At 48.7% G+C, this 20,000-nt stretch overlaps 1 protein-coding gene across 1 annotated transcript in view; it reads left to right on the forward strand.

Moving 5' to 3' along the window:
• The first annotated feature begins 7,973 nt into the window (after positions 1 to 7,973).
• The window catches only part of LOC306918251 (amine sulfotransferase-like), a 19,515-nt gene continuing 7,488 nt past the window's right edge, over positions 7,974 to 20,000 (forward strand). Inside the window, exons 1-3 of the mRNA XM_079531123.1 lie at positions 7,974 to 8,185; positions 17,595 to 17,800; positions 19,082 to 19,208. Of these exons, the coding sequence (XP_079387249.1) occupies positions 8,020 to 8,185; positions 17,595 to 17,800; positions 19,082 to 19,208 (499 nt within the window). The 5' untranslated portion in view covers positions 7,974 to 8,019. The remainder of the gene's footprint in view (positions 8,186 to 17,594; positions 17,801 to 19,081; positions 19,209 to 20,000) is intronic.

Below are 20,000 nucleotides of genomic sequence, written 5' to 3' on the forward strand. Positions count from 1 at the left end.
GATCTCTTCTCCACTAGTCCCTCCCTGACATTTAGTTCTACTGGATCTCTTCTTCACTAGTCCCTGCCTGACATTTAGTTCTACTGGATCTCTTCTCCACTAGTCCCTGCCTGACATTTAGTTCTACTGGATCTCTTCTCCACTAGTCCCTCCCTGACATTTAGTTCTACTGGATCTCTTCTTCACTAGTCCCTCCCTGACATTTAGTTCTACTGGATCTCTTCTTCACTAGTCCCTCCCTGACATTTAGTTCTACTGGATCTCTTCTTCACTAGTCCCGCCCTGACATTTAGTTCTACTGGATCTCTTCTCCACTAGTCCCTCCCTGACATTTAGTTCTACTGGATCTCTTCTTCACTAGTCCCGCCCTGACATTTAGTTCTACTGGATCTCTTCTCCACTAGTCCCTGCCTGACATTTAGTTCTACTGGATCTCTTCTCCACTAGTCCCTCCCTGACATTTAGTTCTACTGGATCTCTTCTCCACTAGTCCCTCCCTGACATTTAGTTCTACTGGATCTCTTCTCCACTAGTCCCTCCCTGACATTTAGTTCTACTGGATCTCTTCTCCACTAGTCCCTCCCTGACATTTAGTTCTACTGGATCTCTTCTTCACTAGTCCCTCCCTGACATTTAGTTCTATTGGATCTCTTCTCCACTAGTCCCTCCCTAACATTTAGTTCTACTGGATCTCTTCTCCACTAGTCCCTCCCTAACATTTAGTTCTACTGGATCTCTTCTCCACTAGTCCCTCCCTGACATTTAGTTCTACTGGATCTCTTCTCCACTAGTCCCTCCCTGACATTTAGTTCTACTGGTTCTCTTCTCCACTAGTCCCTCCCTGACATTTAGTTCTACTGGATCTCTTCTCCACTAGTCCCGCCCTGACATTTAGTTCTACTGGATCTCTTCTCCACTAGTCCCTGCCTGACATTTAGTTCTACTGGATCTCTTCTCCACTAGTCCCTCCCTGACATTTAGTTCTACTGGATCTCTTCTCCACTAGTCCCTCCCTGACATTTAGTTCTACTGGATCTCTTCTCCACTAGTCCCTCCCTGACATTTAGTTCTACTGGATCTCTTCTCCACTAGTCCCTCCCTGACATTTAGTTCTACTGGATCTCTTCTCCACTAGTCCCTCCCTGACATTTAGTTCTACTGGATCTCTTCTTCACTAGTCCCTCCCTGACATTTAGTTCTACTGGATCTCTTCTCCACTAGTCCCTCCCTAACATTTAGTTCTACTGGATCTCTTCTCCACTAGTCCCTCCCTAACATTTAGTTCTACTGGATCTCTTCTCCACTAGTCCCTCCCTGACATTTAGTTCTACTGGATCTCTTCTTCACTAGTCCCTCCCTGACATTTAGTTATACTGGATCTCTTCTCCACTAGTCCCTCCCTGACATTTAGTTCTACTGGATCTCTTCTCCACTAGTCCCTCCCTGACATTTAGTTCTACTGGATCTCTTCTCCACTAGTCCCTCCCTGACATTTAGTTCTACTGGATCTCTTCTCCACTAGTCCCTCCCTGACATTTAGTTCTACTGGATCTCTTCTTCACTAGTCCCTCCCTGACATTTAGTTCTACTGGATCTCTTCTTCACTAGTCCATCCCTGACATTTAGTTCTACTGGATCTCTTCTCCACTAGTCCCTCCCTGACATTTAGTTCTACTGGATCTCTTCTCCACTAGTCCCTCCCTGACATTTAGTTCTACTGGATCTCTTCTCCACTAGTCCCTCCCTGACATTTAGTTCTACTGGATCTCTTCTCCACTAGTCCCTCCCTGACATTTAGTTCTACTGGATCTCTTCTTCACTAGTCCCTCCCTGACATTTAGTTCTACTGGATCTCTTCTCCACTAGTCCCTCCCTAACATTTAGTTCTACTGGATCTCTTCTCCACTAGTCCCTCCCTAACATTTAGTTCTACTGGATCTCTTCTCCACTAGTCCCTCCCTGACATTTAGTTCTACTGGATCTCTTCTTCACTAGTCCCTCCCTGACATTTAGTTATACTGGATCTCTTCTCCACTAGTCCCTCCCTGACATTTAGTTCTACTGGATCTCTTCTCCACTAGTCCCTCCCTGACATTTAGTTCTACTGGATCTCTTCTTCACTAGTCCCTCCCTGACATTTAGTTCTACTGGATCTCTTCTTCACTAGTCCATCCCTGACATTTAGTTCTACTGGATCTCTTCTCCACTATTCCCTCCCTGACATTTAGTTCTACTGGATCTCTTCTCCACTAGTCCCTCCCTGACATTTAGTTCTACTGGATCTCTTCTCCACTAGTCCCTCCCTGACATTTAGTTCTACTGTTCTACTCAACATTTAAAACATCAGTTTCTACATGCTGGGGACCCCTACTCAACATTTATAACATCAGTTTCTACATGCTGGGGACCCCTACTCAACATTTAAAACATCAGTTTCTACATGCTGGGGACCCCTACTCAACATTTATAACATCAGTTTCTACATGCTGGGGACCCCTACTCAACATTTATAACATCGGTTTCTACATGCTGGGGACCCCTACTCAACATTTATAACATCAGTTTCTACATGCTGGGGACCCCTACTCAACATTTATAACATCAGTTTCTACATGCTGGGGACCCCTACTCAACATTTAAAACATCAGTTTCTACATGCTGGGGACCCCTACTCAACATTTATAACATCAGTTTCTACATGCTGGGGACCCCTACTCAACATTTATAACATCGGTTTCTACATGCTGGGGACCCCTACTCAACATTTATAACATCAGTTTCTACATGCTGGGGACCCCTACTCAACATTTATAACATCAGTTTCTACATGCTGGGGACCCATACTAAACATTTATAACATCAGTTTCTACATGCTGGGGACCCCTACTCAACATTTATAACATCAGTTTCTACATGCTGGGGACCCCTACTCAACATTTATAACATCGGTTTCTACATGCTGGGGACCCCTACTCAACATTTATAACATCGGTTTCTACATGCTGGGGACCCCTACTCAACATTTATAACATCAGTTTCTACATGCTGGGGACCCCTACTCAACATTTATAACATCGGTTTCTACATGCTGGGGACCCCTACTCAACATTTATAACATCGGTTTCTACATGCTGGGGACCCCTACTCAACATTTATAACATCAGTTTCTACATGCTGGGGACCCCTACTCAACATTTATAACATCGGTTTCTACATGCTGGGGACCCCTACTCAACATTTATAACATCAGTTTCTACATGCTGGGGACCCCTACTCAACATTTATAACATCGGTTTCTACATGCTGGGGACCACTACTCAACATTTATAACATCAGTTTCTACATGCTGGGGACCCCTACTCAACATTTATAACATCAGTTTCTACATGCTGGGGACCCCTACTCAACATTTATAACATCAGTTTCTACATGCTGGGGACCCCTACTCAACATTTATAACATCAGTTTCTACATGCTGGGGACCCATACTAAACATTTATAACATCAGTTTCTACATGCTGGGGACCCCTACTCAACATTTATAACATCAGTTTCTACATGCTGGGGACCCCTACTCAACATTTATAACATCAGTTTCTACATGCTGGGGACCCCTACTCAACATTTATAACATCGGTTTCTACATGCTGGGGACCCCTACTCAACATTTATAACATCGGTTTCTACATGCTGGGGACCCCTACTCAACATTTATAACATCAGTTTCTACATGCTGGGGACCCCTACTCAACATTTATAACATCGGTTTCTACATGCTGGGGACCCCTACTCAACATTTATAACATCAGTTTCTACATGCTGGGGACCCATACTAAACATTTATAACATCAGTTTCTACATGCTGGGAACCCCTACTCAACATTTATAACATCAGTTTCTACATGCTGGGGACCCCTACTCAACATTTATAACATCAGTTTCTACATGCTGGGGACCCCTACTCAACATTTATAACATCAGTTTCTACATGCTGGGGACCCCTACTCAACATTTATAACATCAGTTTCTACATGCTGGGGACCCATACTAAACATTTATAACATCAGTTTCTACATGCTGGGGACCCCTACTCAACATTTATAACATCGGTTTCTACATGCTGGGGACCCCTACTCAACATTTATAACATCAGTTTCTACATGCTGGGGACCCCTACTCAACATTTATAACATCAGTTTCTACATGCTGGGGACCCATACTAAACATTTATAACATCAGTTTCTACATGCTGGGGACCCCTACTCAACATTTATAACATCGGTTTCTACATGCTGGGGACCCCTACTCAACATTTATAACATCGGTTTCTACATGCTGGGGACCCCTACTCAACATTTATAACATCAGTTTCTACATGCTGGGGACCCCTACTCAACATTTATAACATCAGTTTCTACATGCTGGGGACCCCTACTCAACATTTATAACATCAGTTTCTACATGCTGGGGACCCCTACTCAACATTTATAACATCAGTTTCTACATGCTGGGGACCCATACTCAACATTTATAACATCAGTTTCTACATGCTGGGGACCCATACTCAACATTTATAACATCAGTTTCTACATGCTGGGTACCCCTACTCAACATTTATAACATCAGTTTCTACATGCTGGGGACCCATACTCAACATTTATAACATCAGTTTCTACATGCTGGGGACCCATACTCAACATTTATAACATCAGTTTCTACATGCTGGGGACCCCTACTAAACATTTATAACATCAGTTTCTACATGCTGGGGACCCATACTCAACATTTATAACATCAGTTTCTACATGCTGGGGACCCCTACTAAACATTTATAACATCAGTTTCTACATGCTGGGGACCCCTACTAAACATTTATAACATCAGTTTCTACATGCTGGGGACCCCTACTCAACATTTATAACATCAGTTTCTACATGCTGGGGACCCCTACTCAACATTTATAACATCGGTTTCTACATGCTGGGGACCCCTACTCAACATTTATAACATCAGTTTCTACATGCTGGGGACCCCTACTCAACATTTATAACATCAGTTTCTACATGCTGGGGACCCCTACTCAACATTTATAACATCGGTTTCTACATGCTGGGGACCCCTACTCAACATTTATAACATAAAACCTTGGTGTACTCAACATGTCCGGGTTCACAATGGGGCTCTATGGGCTGGCTACTAGACTAATATGTTATTCCGCGCAGCGCACACATAAAAAAACACTCCCTATTGTTTTGTCTGAACCCTCAAGATGCGGCCGGCCGCATAACTTATGTTCTCCGTTCCAATGTGGGCCACTTGGCTGAGCGGAAATACGTCTTGTAAGTGCATGTCCTTCTAGCCTTGACATGTCCTTCTAGCCTTGACATGTCCTTCTAGCCTTGACATGTCCTTCTAGCCTTGACATGTCCTTCTAGCCTTGGCATGTCCTTCTAGCCTTGACATGTCCTTCTAGCCTTGACATGTCCTTCTAGCCTTGACATGTCCTTCTAGCCTTGACATGTCCTTCTAGCCTTGACATGTCCTTCTAGCCTTGCTCACATTTCGCAAGCGTGCGACTGCAGCGGGACAGTCTACTAGTCAGTGGTGGAAAAATATCTCAACCAACACTTGAGTGAAAGTACAGCACGGTGGCACAGTTGGTATTGCTGTCGCCTCACAGCTAGAAGGTCCTGAGTGAAAGTACAGCACGGTGGCACAGTTGGTATCGCTGTCGCCTCACAGCTAGAAGGTCCTGGGTTCGATTCCCGCTGTGGGTGCTGGCGCCGTGTTTCCTCCTCCGCGTCATCAGTGCCCATACCCGAGGCGAGGTTGGCGAAAGGGCCTTTCTGTGTGGAGTTTGCATGTTCTCCCCGTGTCCCCTAGGGTAGGTAGCATCACAAAAAACATGCAGTAATCCTGGTCTCTAAACTGCCTCCCCCTGGCCAGCCGGGGCGCCTGATGGAGGGGAATGGAACTGGTTGGAATAATACCTTTATCCAAGGCGCTTTACATAGATTGTGCATCACATTCACCCATTCACACACACATTCACACACCTTTACATAGATTGTGCATTACATTCACCCATTCACACACACATTCACACACCTTTACATAGATTGTGCATCACATTCACCCATTCACACACACATTCACACACCTTTACATAGATTGTGCATCACATTCACCCATTCACACACACATTCATACACCTTTACATAGATTGTGCATTACATTCACCCATTCACACACACATTCACACACCTTTACATAGATTGTGCATCACATTCACCCATTCACACACACATTCATACACCTTTACATAGAGTGTGCATTACATTCACCCATTCACACACACATTCACACACCTTTACATAGATTGTGCATTACATTCACCCATTCACACACACATTCACACACCTTTACATAGATTGTGCATTACATTCACCCATTCACACACACATTCATACACCTTTACATAGAGTGTGCATTACATTCACCCATTCACACACACATTCACACACCTTTACATAGATTGTGCATCACATTCACCCATTCACACACACATTCATACACCTTTACATAGATTGTGCATTACATTCACCCATTCACACACACATTCATACACCTTTACATATAGAGTGTGCATTACATTCACCCATTCACACACACACATTCACACACCTTTACATAGAGTGTGCATTACATTCACCCATTCACACACACATTCACACACCTTTGCATAGATTGTGCATCACATTCACCCATTCACACACACATTCACACACCTTTACATAGATGGTGCATTACATTCACCCATTCACACACACATTCACACACCTTTACATAGATTGTGCATCACATTCACCCATTCACACACACATTCACACACCTTTACATAGATTGTGCATCACATTCAGCCATTCACACACACATTCACACACCTTTACATAGATTGTGCATCACATTCACACACACATTCACACACTGATGGTGGAGGAAACCATGCAAGGCACCAACCAGCACATCAGGAGCAATTAGGGGTTCATAGAGTCTTGCTCAAGGACACTTCCACACTAACTCTCTGCGGGAGCCCACAGGGTTCGAACTGGCAACCTTGCGGTTACCATCCGGCCACCACCGCCCCATCTCTGCGTTGCTGGATCTCTGCGTGGCTGGATCTCTGCGTGGCTGGATCTCTGCGTGGCTGGATCTCTGCGTAGCTGGATCTCTGCGTGGCTGGATCTCTGCGTGGCTGGATCTCTGCGTGGCTGGATCTCTGCGTGGCTGGATCTCTGCGTGGCTGGATCTCTGCGTGGCTGGATCTCTGCGTGGCTGGATCTCTGCGTGGCTGGATCTCTGCATGGCTGGATCTCTGCGTGGCTGGATCTCTGCGTGTGTAACATGATTAATAGTGCTTCCACTTGCCCAGGCATTATATTGTATTGTGATACAGTGTTCTGTGACTTTAAGAGTACAGGCGGTTGCCTTTAAGGAAATGACGTAACCTACCGCACTTCCTATTTCATATGGGCTTTGAAAGCGCAAATACTATTGTGGAAACGTATACAAGTCAGAGCAGAGCAGTGATTGCCTCGTTGTCTTTTGTACAGAATAAATCTACTCACTGCTGAGATCCTGGTCTATGGTGCTTCATAACACAACGCAAGATCACGTCTGTTACACGTGGCTGGATCTCTGCGTGGCTGGATCTCTGCATGGCTGGATCTCTGCGTGGCTGGATCTCTGCGTGGCTGGATCTCTGCGTGGCTGGATCTCTGCGTGGCTGGATCTCTGCGTGGCTGGATCTCTGCGTGGCTGGGAGATCCAGCTGTTTGTGAAAGTCTGCAGATGATTAAACCGTGCAGCACCAAAGGTCAAAACAGCTGATAGCAGCGCCTGCCCTCTCCTCTGCTCTGCTCTGCTCTCCTCTCCTCTCCTGTACTGTACTGTACTGTGGACACACACGACGCGTTAGTTTCTTGTTGTTGTTGTTCCTATAATCGTTCTTCTAAAGTCATGGCTCAGCAGGAGTACAAGCTTCTGAGCGACAACCTGTTCACCTACAAAGGGGGCGTCTTCCTGACGGACGAGAAGCTGGACCTGACGCCGGACGTCATCGACAACCTGGAGCACTTTGAAGTGAGAGACGACGACCTGTACGTGGTCACTTTCCCCAAGTCAGGTGAGGACAGTAAAAAAGGCCCGTTCTTAAACCGTTCTGGACGGGAACCCCTTTTGGTGTTTTAAGCATTATGTTATACTCTAGCTATTGAAAAATAGCAGACCTACAAGCTCGTAGCGCGGCACCGAGTGCCGCGCTACGAGCTTGTAGGTCTGCTATTTTTTGAAAATATGGTGCGAATTCTTTCAGAGTGAACGATTTAACTCAAATCTTTGCCTCTCGGGGGGGTCCCTGCAGAAACAACATATTTTCAGATGGTCGTCGGCAGCCAATTACATATATTTTTGGGGGGTCCTTGACATGAAACTGACATAGAAACATGGGTTTTGTTTTCATAAAACTGTCAGGATTTAGAAGACATTAATAGAATCGTCCTCAGGTGTAAAAGGGTTAAATGTCACTGTGACATCTGGGTCAAGGTCCGAGATGTCTTTACTTGATACTTTACTTGGTCACTTATTGATACCGCATTTCACGAGCACGCCGATCTGGATTGCGTTTTACTTTGAGCACTCTCCTTCAGTCTGACCGCAGCCCAGACCTACGGTCCTCTCCTTGAGTCTGACCGCAGCCCAGACCTACGGTCCTCTCCTTCAGTCTGACCGCAGCCCAGACCTACGGTCCTCTCCTTCAGTCTGACCGCAGCCCAGACCTACGGTCCTCTCCTTCAGTCTGACCGCAGCCCAGACCTACGGTCCTCTCCTTCAGTCTGACCGCAGCCCAGACCTACGGTCCTCTCCTTCAGTCTGACCGCAGCCCAGACCTACGGTCCTCTCCTTCAGTCTGACCGCAGCCCAGACCTACGGTCCTCTCCTTCAGTCTGACCGCAGCCCAGACCTACGGTCCTCTTCTGAAGTCTGACTGCAGCCCAGACCTACGGTCCTCTCCTTCAGTCTGACCGCAGCCCAGACCTACGGTCCTCTCCTTCAGTCTGACCGCAGCCCAGACCTACGGTCCTCTCCTTCAGTCTGACCGCAGCCCAGACCTACGGTCCTCTCCTTCAGTCTGACCGCAGCCCAGACCTACGGTCCTCTTCTGAAGTCTGACTGCAGCCCAGACCTACAGTCCTCTCCTTCAGTCTGACCGCAGCCCAGACCTACGGTCCTCTTCTGAAGTCTGACCGCAGCCCAGACCTACGGTCCTCTCCTTGAGTCTGACTGCAGCCCAGACCTACGGTCCTCTTCTGAAGTCTGACTGCAGCCCAGACCTACGGTCCTCTCCTTCAGTCTGACCGCAGCCCAGACCTACGGTCCTCTCCTTCAGTCTGACCGCAGCCCAGACCTACGGTCCTCTCCTTCAGTCTGACCGCAGCCCAGACCTACGGTCCTCTCCTTCAGTCTGACCGCAGCCCAGACCTACGGTCCTCTCCTTCAGTCTGACCGCAGCCCAGACCTACGGTCCTCTCCTTCAGTCTGACCGCAGCCCAGACCTACGGTCCTCTCCTTCAGTCTGACCGCAGCCCAGACCTACGGTCCTCTCCTTCAGTCTGACCGCAGCCCAGACCTACGGTCCTCTCCTTCAGTCTGACCGCAGCCCAGACCTACGGTCCTCTCCTTCAGTCTGACCGCAGCCCAGACCTACGGTCCTCTCCTTCAGTCTGACCGCAGCCCAGACCTACGGTCCTCTCCTTCAGTCTGACCGCAGCCCAGACCTACGGTCCTCTCCTTCAGTCTGACCGCAGCCCAGACCTACGGTCCTCTCCTTCAGTCTGACCGCAGCCCAGACCTACGGTCCTCTCCTTCAGTCTGACCGCAGCCCAGACCTACGGTCCTCTCCTTCAGTCTGACCGCAGCCCAGACCTACGGTCCTCTCCTTCAGTCTGACCGCAGCCCAGACCTACGGTCCTCTCCTTCAGTCTGACCGCAGCCCAGACCTACGGTCCTCTCCTTCAGTCTGACCGCAGCCCAGACCTACAGTCCTCTCCTTCAGTCTGACCGCAGCCCAGACCTACGGTCCTCTCCTTCAGTCTGACCGCAGCCCAGACCTACGGTCCTCTCCTTCAGTCTGACCGCAGCCCAGACCTACGGTCCTCTCCTTCAGTCTGACCGCAGCCCAGACCTACGGTCCTCTCCTTCAGTCTGACCGCAGCCCAGACCTACGGTCCTCTCCTTCAGTCTGACCGCAGCCCAGACCTACCGCTGGAGATCGTAGAGCATTCCCTGTGACGCGACGATGGCTCAACAACGGTATAAAGCTCTCGGGGACACGCTCTTCGCGTACCGAGGCAGTGTGTTCATCGTGGACGACACCATCGACCTGACGCCGGAATATATCGATAGTTTGGAACATTTCCAGGTCAGGGATGATGACGTTTTCCTCGTCACGTTCCCCAAATCGGGTGAGTCTGACAAAGTATAGGGAAAAAAGAAACATGTACCTACAGACTAGTTATTATTAAACTAGATAAAGTGCCCCTCGGGGCACAGGTCTCCACCAGGGCAGGTCAGGTTGTGGCCTCCTGGTGGCGCTATAATAGGACAGGTCTCCACCAGGGCAGGTCAGGTTATGGCCTCCTGGTGGCGCTATAATAGGACAGGTCTCCACCAGGGCAGGTCAGGTTATGGCCTCCTGGTGGCGCTATAATAGGACAGGTCGCCACCAGGCAGGTCAGGTTGTGGCCTCCTGGTGGCGCTATAATAGGACAGGTCCCCACCAGGCAGGTCAGGTTGTGGCCTCCTGGTGGCGCTATAATAGGACAGGTCTCCACCAGGGCAGGTCAGGTTATGGCCTCCTGGTGGCGCTATAATAGGACAGGTCTCCACCAGGGCAGGTCAGGTTATGGCCTCCTGGTGGCGCTATAATAGGACAGGTCTCCACCAGGGCAGGTCAGGTTGTGGCCTCCTGGTGGCGCTATAATAGGACAGGTCTCCACCAGGGCAGGTCAGGTTATGGCCTCCTGGTGGCGCTATAATAGGACAGGTCTCCACCAGGGCAGGTCAGGTTGTGGCCTCCTGGTGGCGCTATAATAGGACAGGTCTCCACCAGGGCAGGTCAGGTTGTGGCCTCCTGGTGGCGCTATAATAGGACAGGTCTCCACCAGGGCAGGTCAGGTTGTGGCCTCCTGGTGGCGCTATAATAGGACAGGTCTCCACCAGGGCAGGTCAGGTTGTGGCCTCCTGGTGGCGCTATAATAGGACAGGTCTCCACCAGGGCAGGTCAGGTTGTGGCCTCCTGGTGGCGCTATAATAGGACAGGTCTCCACCAGGGCAGGTCAGGTTGTGGCCTCCTGGTGGCGCTATAATAGGACAGGTCTCCACCAGGGCAGGTCAGGTTGTGGCCTCCTGGTGGCGCTATAATAGGACAGGTCTCCACCAGGGCAGGTCAGGTTGTGGCCTCCTGGTGGCGCTATAATAGGACAGGTCTCCACCAGGCGAGGTCAGGTTGTGGCCTCCTGGTGGCGCTATAATAGGACAGGTCTCCAGCAGGCCAGGTCAGGTTGTGGCCTCCTGGTGGTGCTATAATAGGACAGGTCTCCACCAGGGCAGGTCAGGTTGTGGCCTCCTGGTGGCACTATAATAGGACAGGTCTCCACCAGGGCAGGTCAGGTTGTGGCCTCCTGGTGGCGCTATAATAGGACAGGTCTCCACCAGGGCAGGTCAGGTTGTGGCCTCCTGGTGGCGCTATAATAGGACAGGTCTCCACCAGGGCAGGTCAGGTTGTGGCCTCCTGGTGGCGCTATAATAGGACAGGTCTCCACCAGGCGAGGTCAGGTTGTGGCCCCCTGGTGGCGCTATAATAGGACAGGTCTCCACCAGGCCAGGTCAGGTTGTGGCCTCCTGGTGGCGCTATAATAGGACAGGTCTCCACCAGGGCAGGTCAGGTTGTGGCCTCCTGGTGGCGCTATAATAGGACAGGTCTCCACCAGGGCAGGTCAGGTTGTGGCCTCCTGGTGGCGCTATAATAGGACAGGTCTCCACCAGGGCAGGTCAGGTTGTGGCCTCCTGGTGGCGCTATAATAGGACAGGTCCCCACCAGGGCAGGTCAGGTTGTGGCCTCCTGGTGGCGCTATAATAGGACAGGTCCCCACCAGGGCAGGTCAGGTTGTGGCCTCCTGGTGGCGCTATAATAGGACAGGTCTCCACCTGGGCAGGTCAGGTTGTGGCCTCCTGGTGGCGCTATAATAGGACAGGTCCCCACCAGGGCAGGTCAGGTTGTGGCCTCCTGGTGGCGCTATAATAGGACAGGTCCCCACCAGGGCAGGTCAGGTTGTGGCCTCCTGGTGGCGCTATAATAGGACAGGTCCCCACCATGGCAGGTCAGGTTGTGGCCTCCTGGTGGCGCTATAATAGGACAGGTCTCCACCAGGTCCAGGGCAGGTCAGGCTGTGGCCTCCTTGTGGCGCTATAATAGGACAGGTCTCCACCAGGCCAGGTCAGGTTGTGGCCTCCTGGTGGTGCTATAATAGGACAGGTCTCCACCAGGGCAGGTCAGGTTGTGGCCTCCTGGTGGCGCTATAATAGGACAGGTCTCCACCAGGGCAGGTCAGGTTGTGGCCTCCTGGTGGCGCTATAATAGGACAGGTCTCCACCAGGGCAGGTCAGGTTGTGGCCTCCTGGTGGCGCTATAATAGGACAGGTCTCCACCAGGGCAGGTCAGGTTGTGGCCTCCTGGTGGCGCTATAATAGGACAGGTCTCCACCAGGGCAGGTCAGGTTGTGGCCTCCTGGTGGCGCTATAATAGGACAGGTCTCCACCAGGGCAGGTCAGGTTGTGGCCTCCTGGTGGCGCTATAATAGGACAGGTCTCCACCAGGGCAGGTCAGGTTGTGGCCTCCTGGTGGCGCTATAATAGGACAGGTCTCCACCAGGCGAGGTCAGGTTGTGGCCTCCTGGTGGCGCTATAATAGGACAGGTCTCCAGCAGGCCAGGTCAGGTTGTGGCCTCCTGGTGGTGCTATAATAGGACAGGTCTCCACCAGGGCAGGTCAGGTTGTGGCCTCCTGGTGGCGCTATAATAGGACAGGTCTCCACCAGGGCAGGTCAGGTTGTGGCCTCCTGGTGGCGCTATAATAGGACAGGTCTCCACCAGGGCAGGTCAGGTTGTGGCCTCCTGGTGGCGCTATAATAGGACAGGTCTCCACCAGGGCAGGTCAGGTTGTGGCCTCCTGGTGGCGCTATAATAGGACAGGTCTCCACCAGGCGAGGTCAGGTTGTGGCCCCCTGGTGGCGCTATAATAGGACAGGTCTCCACCAGGCCAGGTCAGGTTGTGGCCTCCTGGTGGCGCTATAATAGGACAGGTCTCCACCAGGGCAGGTCAGGTTGTGGCCTCCTGGTGGCGCTATAATAGGACAGGTCTCCACCAGGGCAGGTCAGGTTGTGGCCTCCTGGTGGCGCTATAATAGGACAGGTCTCCACCAGGGCAGGTCAGGTTGTGGCCTCCTGGTGGCGCTATAATAGGACAGGTCCCCACCAGGGCAGGTCAGGTTGTGGCCTCCTGGTGGCGCTATAATAGGACAGGTCCCCACCAGGGCAGGTCAGGTTGTGGCCTCCTGGTGGCGCTATAATAGGACAGGTCTCCACCTGGGCAGGTCAGGTTGTGGCCTCCTGGTGGCGCTATAATAGGACAGGTCCCCACCAGGGCAGGTCAGGTTGTGGCCTCCTGGTGGCGCTATAATAGGACAGGTCCCCACCAGGGCAGGTCAGGTTGTGGCCTCCTGGTGGCGCTATAATAGGACAGGTCCCCACCATGGCAGGTCAGGTTGTGGCCTCCTGGTGGCGCTATAATAGGACAGGTCGTCTCCACCAGGTCCAGGGCAGGTCAGGCTGTGGCCTCCTTGTGGCGCTATAATAGGACAGGTCTCCACCAGGCCAGGTCAGGTTGTGGCCTCCTGGTGGTGCTATAATAGGCCAATGTAAAAAGGTTGCCATTTCTTCTCACGCCTTGGATGGCAATTGGATGATTTTAGGCATTTTGTTCCAAAAATGTGTCTTGCAAAAAATCCACCTGTTGGTGGTGCTATAACAGGCCAATGTGAAAAGGGTGGGATATATTCCTCAGCCTAGTAGGAAAGTCCGGGAAAGATTTCACGTAAATTGCACGCTGCGTTCATGATTTGAGGCTTTTTGTTCAAAACGGGCCAATCCTGTGCAAACTTTGAAAGCCAATATTAGCCAATTAGGATGGAATATGAAATATCGGACACTTCCGTCTTGAACACATGACTATAGAGATACTGTGTAACGATATGCGGGATTTTTGGACAGAATCTGGAGGAGTAATATAAAAGAAAATGTTTTTCAAAGGTCGGCCTCCTGGTGGCGCTATAAGAGGTCGTTCTGGGAAATGTGGGCCAGAGGTTCATCGTTGGCATCCAGGGAGTGTGCAAAATGTGGCATCAACCGGGTTAACGGTGCCGGAGATTAGCTGGTAACAGACGGACGGACGGACGGACGCACACACACACGGACGGAGTGCAAAACATACTCTCTCCCCATGCCTTCGGCCTGGTGGAGACAATGATAACATTGAGTGACAGAGACAGTGTGCTCCATCTTGCGCCTCCCGTATCCCTTTTCCCTGAACTAATTTTGCAATTTTGAAAATCATTTTAAAATAGTTCAACTAGCCGATCTACTTCGAGACATTGTGAGCTTGTAGATTGCCTATTTGAACTATTTTAAAAGGTTTTATAAAATGTGAGCCTGCCATCGCGCAAATTCTCATTTTTTCAATGAGTTAATAGCACAGGCAGACTCTTCACATACTAGAGCAGGGGTTCTCAACGTTTTTGGCCGGGGACCCCCGAAAATGCTTTGGCAACGTCTCGGGACCCCCGCCCCGCCCCTTCCCGACCCCCGATATAAATTGACTGCTACAATAACCTTAATAATAGAGACAATACACCATAAATAAATACTGAAACCAGATATAATCATTAGGGAAGGTGTATGCATGTACTATGTGTACTATATGTAAACTCTTCATTTCCATTTTCCAGCCATTCAGTTGCATTAAAAGAAAAAAAAAATTGGGGACCCCCCAAAATAATTTGGCAACCCCCCGAGGGGTCGCGACCCACGGGTTGAGAACCCCTGTGCTAGAGCATGTCTGAAATAAGTGTCAGAGCTGAAAATGTAAATATGAAATAAATGCTTAAACATGTAGATATAGGTGTAATGTTAGAGTCCACAGAAGACATGATGTAAATATGAAATAAATGCTTAAACATGTAGCTAGGTTTTGATTGATTGATTGATTGAAAAATGTATTAACAGTTTGCAGAATTACAGTACATTTCAAGCACAAACTCAATACAAAGGCTGTTAACTGTGAGTGGACGACCCAATTAAGCATTACACTTGTTTCCAATAGGGTCCACCATGTTCAAATCATCAAAAACATTTAGAGACGTACAAATAGATACTTCTATATAGACAAAGGACAGAACAGGAATTCATCATAAAGGAGGTAAAAAGGGAAAAGAAACATATACAGTGAGGGAAAAAAGGGGTGGGCGGTGGGGGGGATTCACGTTCAGCTCCGTTAATTTGTTTGTTTTCCTTGGAGGAGCTGCGTTGGGTCCCCAAGTCGGCTCCGTGGCCGTACCTTGAGTTGGCTGTGTGGCCCTGACCGTCTCTTGTGTTGTCCTTGTGTTGGGTCCCCAAGTCGGCTCCGTGGCCGTACCTTGAGTTGGCTGTGTGGCCGTGACCGTCTCTTGTGTTGTCCTTGCTTTGCGTCCCCAAGTCGGCTCAGTGGCCATACCTTGAGTTGGCTGTGTGGCCGCGACCGTCTCTTGTGTTGTCCTTGCGTCCGTGTTTGAGGGATTCCGATTTTACAGGGGCCAGTTTAGAATTGCAGCCGTCCGTAGGTGCCCTTTGAGAGCGGTTTTGAAGGAGTCAAGGGATTCGCATGTCTTAATGACTGTTGGTAGGGCGTTCCACATTTTGGTGGCATAGGAGCGAAAAGAATTTAGTCCCTTGTTTGTGCCGAATCTGGGTTGTACATGGTTTGTTGCACTCCCTCTGGTGTTGTAGGTGTGGACTTCGTTAACATTAACATTAAGGAAGTATCTAGACAGGTACATGGGTATCTTGGTGGTGTATCGAATCTTGTGGACCAGACCCATTGCAAGATGCTGTACTCTGTCGTCGACCCTAAGCCATTCCAGCCTGTCGAAGTGGGCAGGGGTGAGGTGGGTTCGGGGGGCTAGGTCAAGTAGGAGCCTGACCAGTTTGTTTTGGGAAGTCTGGAGCCTGGTTTTAAGGGCCTTTGAGGTGCTGTGGTACCAGGAGGTGCATGCATAGTCAAAGAAACCCTGTACAAGGGCTCCTGTTAAGGTCTTCAAGGTGTTTTTGTTGACCAGTGAGGAGATCCTGTAAAGGAATCTTGTTCTATGGTTGACCTTTTTGATTACGTTGGTGGCCATTTTATCACCAGAAAGATTAGCCTCCAGGATGGAACCTACAGTAGGTAGGTAATTTCATCTTTACGTGTGATAACATTGTCACCCACTCTAACCAAGAAGCCATTTGCCTTGCTGAGATTACTATTAGAGCCAAAGAGAATGGATTCAGTTTTTCCCAGGTGTAAAGATAGTTTGTTATCAGCGAGCCAGGTGCAGATTCTACCGAGTTTAGAGCTGAGGGCCTTTTCAACCTGCAGTTTGTTCCTGTCCGAGACCAGCAGTGCCGAGTCATCTGCGAACAGGAACAAGTTGCAGTCACAAGCTGAAGTCATGTCGTTAACATATATTAGGAACAGTAAAGGCCCTAGTATGCTCCCTTGTGGAACGCCACAGCTCACTGGGAGGGGGGGGGACAGTGTTCCATTCACCTCCACCGTCTGTTCTCTCCCCTGTGTGTAATGTTAGAGACCACAGAAGACATGTAAATATGAAATAAATGCTTAAACATGTAGCTATAGGTGTAATGTTAGAGTCCACAGAAGTGAACCTTTCAAGCCTGTTTTCTCAACTCGCTGTTTCTCTGCAAGACATTACTCTATAAGCCGTATCTCCAAAAATGGTGGGTCAAACTGAACAACAAATGTGCCAATTTGAAGCTATGATTCCCTGCTTTCATATGACATGAAAAAAAAATGAAAAAACGAAAATTCAAAAAAATCCAATGGCAGTCCCTCAGTCAAATTTTGTCACAAATAGTACAAAAAAAAAAGATTCGTTTTTAGGGATAAGGGTTAAGAGGTGGTGCAAGATATATCCCCAAGTGTCTGACTGAACTATGTTGCTTTTTGCATTTCTGTTTCTGTATATTCGTACGTCTCTAAATGTTTTGATGAATTGAACATGGTGGACCCTCTTGTAAACAAGTGTAATGCTTTATGGTGTCGTCCACTCACAGTTAACAGTTTTTTTTTTGTACTTGAAATGTACTGCAATTCTGCAAACTGTTAATAAATCAATCAATCAATCAATCAATAATGAACTATTCAATCTTTGTCTCCCCCTGCAGGCACCGTGTGGACCCAGCGCATCATCACGCTCATCTTTGAAGAAGACTTCCCGGAGATGAAGGAGAGGACCACCTTCCAGTGGATGCCCTGGTTGGAGTACCAGTACAAGGGACTGGACTACAACGTCCAGCGCTCCCCGCGCCTCTTCTGTAGTCACCTGCACCAGCACGTCATGCCCACCGGGCTGCAGCGCAAGAAGGCAAAGGTTTGCTCCTGTACGCACGCACGCACGCACGCACGCACGCACGCACGCACGCACGCACGCACGCACGCACGCACGCACGCACGCACGCACGCACGCACGCAGGCAGGCAGGCAGGCAGGCAGGCAGGCAGGCAGACAGACAGACAGACAGACAGACAGACAGACAGACAGACAGACAGAATTCCAAACTGGCCCCTGTAAATCACGGGAACCCCTTGTGGTGTTTTAAGCATCATGTTATACTTTAGCTATTGAAAAATAGCAGATCTACAAGCTCATAGCGCGGCACCGAGTGCCGCTCTACGAGCTTGTAGGTCTGCTATTTTTTGAAAAATCGTGAAAATGTGGCCCAAATCTTTGAATATATATTCTTTCAGAGCTAACGTTTTTAACTCAAATCTGTGGTTCTGGGAGGGGGTTCCTGGAACTACGTATATTTTCAGATGGGGGTCGGTGGCCAAATACATATAATTCTGGGGGTCCTTGACATGAAATAGTATGAGAACCACTGATATAGAAACATGAGGTTTTTCAGAAAACTGTCGTGATTTTCGAAGACATTTTGTGGAATCGAGCTCAGGTCGAAATGGGTTAAGTCCACCCCCACACACACACCCCTTTCTCCCGATTCTGTACATGTTATTCCTTGCGATGAATTATAGAAGTGTATATTTGTACGTCTTTAAACACAAAGGTGGATCCTGATTTAAACAAGTCTTAGTGCTTAAATCATGGTTAGTCCAGAGTAACAGTTTTTGTATTGACTTTCGTTTAGAAATGTACCCATTCTGTGAAATAACAATTTTAATCAATCAATCAATTAACCCATTTTGGGATGGAACCCCATTTGGTGTTCTAAGCATTATGTTACCATGTAGCTGTTGAAAAAGCAGATCTACAAGCAGATCTACAAGCTCATAGCGCGGCACCGAGTGCCGCGCTATGAGCTTGTAGTTCTGCTATTTTTGAAAATGTGGCGCAAATCTTTGAATATTTATTCCTTCAGAGAGAACGTTTTTAACTCAAATCTTTGCTTCTGGGTGGGAGGAACAACATAATTACAGATGAGGGTCGGCGGTCAAATACAGATAATTCTGGGGCTCCTTGACAGTTTGAGAACCACTGACAGAAATATATATGTTTTTCTGAAAACTATCATGATTTAGAAGACATTTGTAGAATCTGGTTTCAGGTCGAAATGGGTCAGTCAATCAATCAATAAATCAACCAAGGACCTGATGTTCTTCTAATTACCTCACACTGGTCTCTGGTCTCATTCCAGGTGATCTACGTCAGCAGGAACCCCAAAGACGTCCTGGTGTCCTACATGCACTTCTCTCAGTTCATGAGGAAGCTGGAGAGTCCTGCTCACTGGGACGACATGATGGACAAGTTCTGCACCGGCTGGAGTGAGTAGGACTATGGTCTGTGTACAGTACAGTTACTATAGGACTATGGTCTGTGTACAGTACAGTTACTATAGGACTATGGTCTGTGTACAGTACAGTTACTATAGGACTATGGTCTGTGTACAGTACAGTTACTATAGGACTATGGTCTGTGTACAGTATAGTTCTATAGGGTGGAGTGAGTAGGACTATGGTCTGTGTACAGTATAGTTACTATAGGACTATGGTCTATGTACAGTACAGTTACTATAGGACTATGGTCTATGTACAGTACAGTTACTATAGGACTATGGTCTGTGTACAGTATAGTTACTATAGGACTATGGTCTGTGTACAGTACAGTTACTATAGGACTATGGTCTATGTACAGTATAGTTACTATAGGACTATGGTCTATGTACAGTACAGTTACTATAGGACTATGGTCTGTGTACAGTACAGTTACTATAGGACTATGGTCTGTGTACAGTACAGTTACTATAGGACTATGGTCTGTGTACAGTACAGTTACTATAGGACTATGGTCTGTGTACAGTACAGTTACTATAGGACTATGGTCTGTGTACAGTATAGTTCTATAGGGTGGAGTGAGTAGGACTATGGTCTATCTATATGGTCTATCTATCTTCATGAGGAAGCTGGGTTCTTCACCGGGTGGAGTGAGTCACCTAGCCTCGGAAACCCAGACGTTTTTATTTCCAGGGAGAGAAAAAAAAAGTCTGGGACCGAGTCCACTTCAATACGGCATAGAGTACAGTAGCACACACACACACACACACACACACACACACA

Source organism: Electrona antarctica (genome assembly GCF_951216825.1).
Source record: "Electrona antarctica genome assembly, contig: scaffold_72, whole genome shotgun sequence".
Lineage (NCBI taxonomy): Eukaryota > Metazoa > Chordata > Actinopteri > Myctophiformes > Myctophidae > Electrona > Electrona antarctica.